The sequence below is a fragment of the Colobus angolensis genome, unplaced genomic scaffold (assembly GCF_000951035.1).
Source record: "Colobus angolensis palliatus isolate OR3802 unplaced genomic scaffold, Cang.pa_1.0 Scaffold207, whole genome shotgun sequence".
NCBI classification, from domain to species: Eukaryota; Metazoa; Chordata; class Mammalia; order Primates; family Cercopithecidae; genus Colobus; species Colobus angolensis.
In genome coordinates, this window is record NW_012115233.1 from 3,887,502 (window position 1) to 3,890,189 (window position 2,688).

At 49.7% G+C, this 2,688-nt stretch overlaps 1 protein-coding gene across 1 annotated transcript in view; it reads left to right on the plus strand.

Annotated features, from left to right (window-relative positions):
• The window catches only part of PLCG2 (phospholipase C, gamma 2 (phosphatidylinositol-specific)), a 187,230-nt gene that overhangs the window by 133,083 nt on the left and 51,459 nt on the right, over positions 1-2,688 (plus strand). Inside the window, exons 14-15 of the mRNA XM_011942208.1 lie at positions 332-421; positions 1,065-1,240. Coding sequence (XP_011797598.1) covers positions 332-421; positions 1,065-1,240 — 266 coding nt within the window. The remainder of the gene's footprint in view (positions 1-331; positions 422-1,064; positions 1,241-2,688) is intronic.

Genomic DNA, 2,688 nt, shown 5'->3' on the forward strand with positions numbered 1-2,688 from the left:
AAAAAAAAAAAAAAAAAAAAAGAAAATCCCGATAGTCTTAAAAGGTAGATGAAATAGTAAAGAAAATGATGAGGAGTTGTACCTACCTTAGACACATATATTTAAAAAGTTCAAAAAGAAGCTCAAATACTAAAAGCAGCTCAAAACGCATCAATGTTTTAAAAAAGAAATGCCTTGAAGAGAGTCGAATTCAGAGAAGTCACCATAAATGTCTATGAAACTGGGAAAAGCACATCCACGGTAGATGCTGGGGTGATGCCCTGCAGGGCTCCTGGGCTCCGGAGTTGAGGTGGAGGCCTCGCGGGGCACTAATACCCGTTTCACTTTCTAGAAATGGACTCGGCACTACTGCGCCATTGCCGACGCCAAGCTGTCCTTCAGTGATGACATTGAACAGACTACGGAGGAGGAAGTGCCCCAGGTAGGGGGCATCCTAGCCACATAGGGAGGAGGTCCCCAGGGGCCCACAAGGACCAGCCAGACCCCGGGACCTCCTTCCCATGTGGATTCTCTGGCTTCAGCTGGCAAGGGGATGCTCAGCTGAAGAAGCTGCTGCTACTCTGGGTACCATGGCCTGGTTGGCTTGTCTCTGATTGGCTGGCTGCCGCAGGTGCTTTAACCAGTGAGGTTCAAGATGCTTTCCTGCTCTCTAAAGGGCCTGATTGGCCTTAGATGGAGGCTGGTGCTCTGGCTTGGTCCCATGCTTTCCTGTTGCCCTCTCCTCCAGCTGTGGGCATCTTTCCCGTTGTTTACTTCTGCAGCCCCTAGGGCATCATGGCTCTCAGACTTCCCCTAGAACAGAATGGAGGGCTATGCTAGGAACCCCTCACTCCATGTCTTAGGATACCAGGAGGCCACCATAAATGAGGGCTCTCAGGAGTGGGAGACAGGCAGAGGAGGGTAGTGGGTACTGTTTTGCCAGACCCCTTCCAGTGGGGAGCAGCTGAGACTGGCCTCTCTATGCTATGTGGTGCCCTGGGTCAGGATGAGACAGAAGGACCTGTCTAGTGATGCTGGGGTTTGGTCCAAGGCTTTCAGAAACCCCTCCTCTCTTTGTGGCCCAGGATATACCCCCTACAGAGCTACATTTTGGGGAGAAATGGTTCCACAAGAAGGTGGAGAAGAGGACGAGTGCCGAGAAGTTGCTGCAGGAATACTGCATGGAGACGGGGGGCAAGGACGGCACCTTCCTGGTTCGGGAGAGCGAGACCTTCCCCAATGACTACACCCTGTCCTTCTGGTAATGCTGCCGACCCAGGGAACACCTGCCTTCTCCTCCATGCCGGCCGGATGAGGCAGGGTGGCAAGTGGTTCTAGCTCAGGCAGGAATTGGGCAGGCTGGGACCTGAATCTCAGGTTTCATTTGTCAAGCTCTTCTAGGCTGGGACAAGGGTGAGGTGGGTGTGACTCACCTGGGCACAGTAATCCAGATAAATGAAATTTCAGGGCAATCTTTTAAAAAATCAAAAGTAATGCAAAAAAGTCTGTGATGAACAAAATACAAACATTTTAGACAAAGACAAGATCTGACCCTGCACTTACATGATGTGGCCTCACTCACTTCCCCCGGTCCTGGCCCTGGAGTGGGTCATGCAGCTCTGGACGATTCAGACAGCCTTCTAGCATCTCCGTCTCCTCCGTAAAAGGGGGACACTAGGGCTGTCCTTTTGAAGCCGTCACGGGCTGTGATGAGCTTGTGCATTCATTCATCCACTCACTTATCCATGTCTCAGTGCATTAAAAGATACTTCTTGAGGGCGTGCCCTGTGCTAGGTGCAGTACTTATGCCAGACAGACAATGTTTTTGTCCTTCTGGACATTAGCGTCTTTCGAAGGAGATGGGCAATGAAAAAGTAGTCACTCAGATGATATGCAAGTATAGTTGTGACGAGTGCAATGAAACAAGGCAAGATAAAGGGACATCCCTCCCTTTATTGGGGGAGTTTAATGTGAGTTGGGATTTATGAAAGTCTGTGAGAGAAGGCGCTGATGTCACGATGTGGGGAATGGTCTGGAAAACCTTCCTGAAAGAAGATGAGACCTGAAAGAGGGAAATTATAATTCTGTCACTTAAAAAAAGTTGTGATAGGGTCTTGCTCTGTTGCCTAGGCTGTAGTACAATGGTGCAATCTCGGTTCACTGCAGCCTGGAACTCCTGGCTCAAGCAATCCTATCTCAGCCATTTAAGTAGCTGGGACTACGGGCACATGCCACGACACCTGGATAATTTTTAAATTTTTTGTAGAGCTGGAGTCTCACTACATTGCCCAGGCTGATTTTGAACTCAGCTTGAGCAATCCTCTGGCCTCGGCCTCCTAAAGCACTAGGATTACAGCTGTAAGCCATTGCACCTGGCTGAAAATTAGAATACTAATAACACGCAAATAATACTGGACACCTAAATGATGCTTACCATGTGCTGGGCAGTATTCCAGACACCTCGTGTGTGTGGTCTCGTTTGCTCTTCAGGATGCCTCTTTGAGGTGGACACCGTTACCACCCCTGTCAGACTGCTAGGGTAGTAATACACCGTGGCTCAGGATGGGTGACCTGCTCCAGGACACTTAGCTCATATGTGGCGGAGCTGGGATTTGAATCCAGGCATTCTGGCTCTAGAGAAGCAGTTGTATAGATAAGAGGGGGATGGAGGTAGGGTGGGTGGGGTGTGGGAAGTAGGTAGAATGTTCT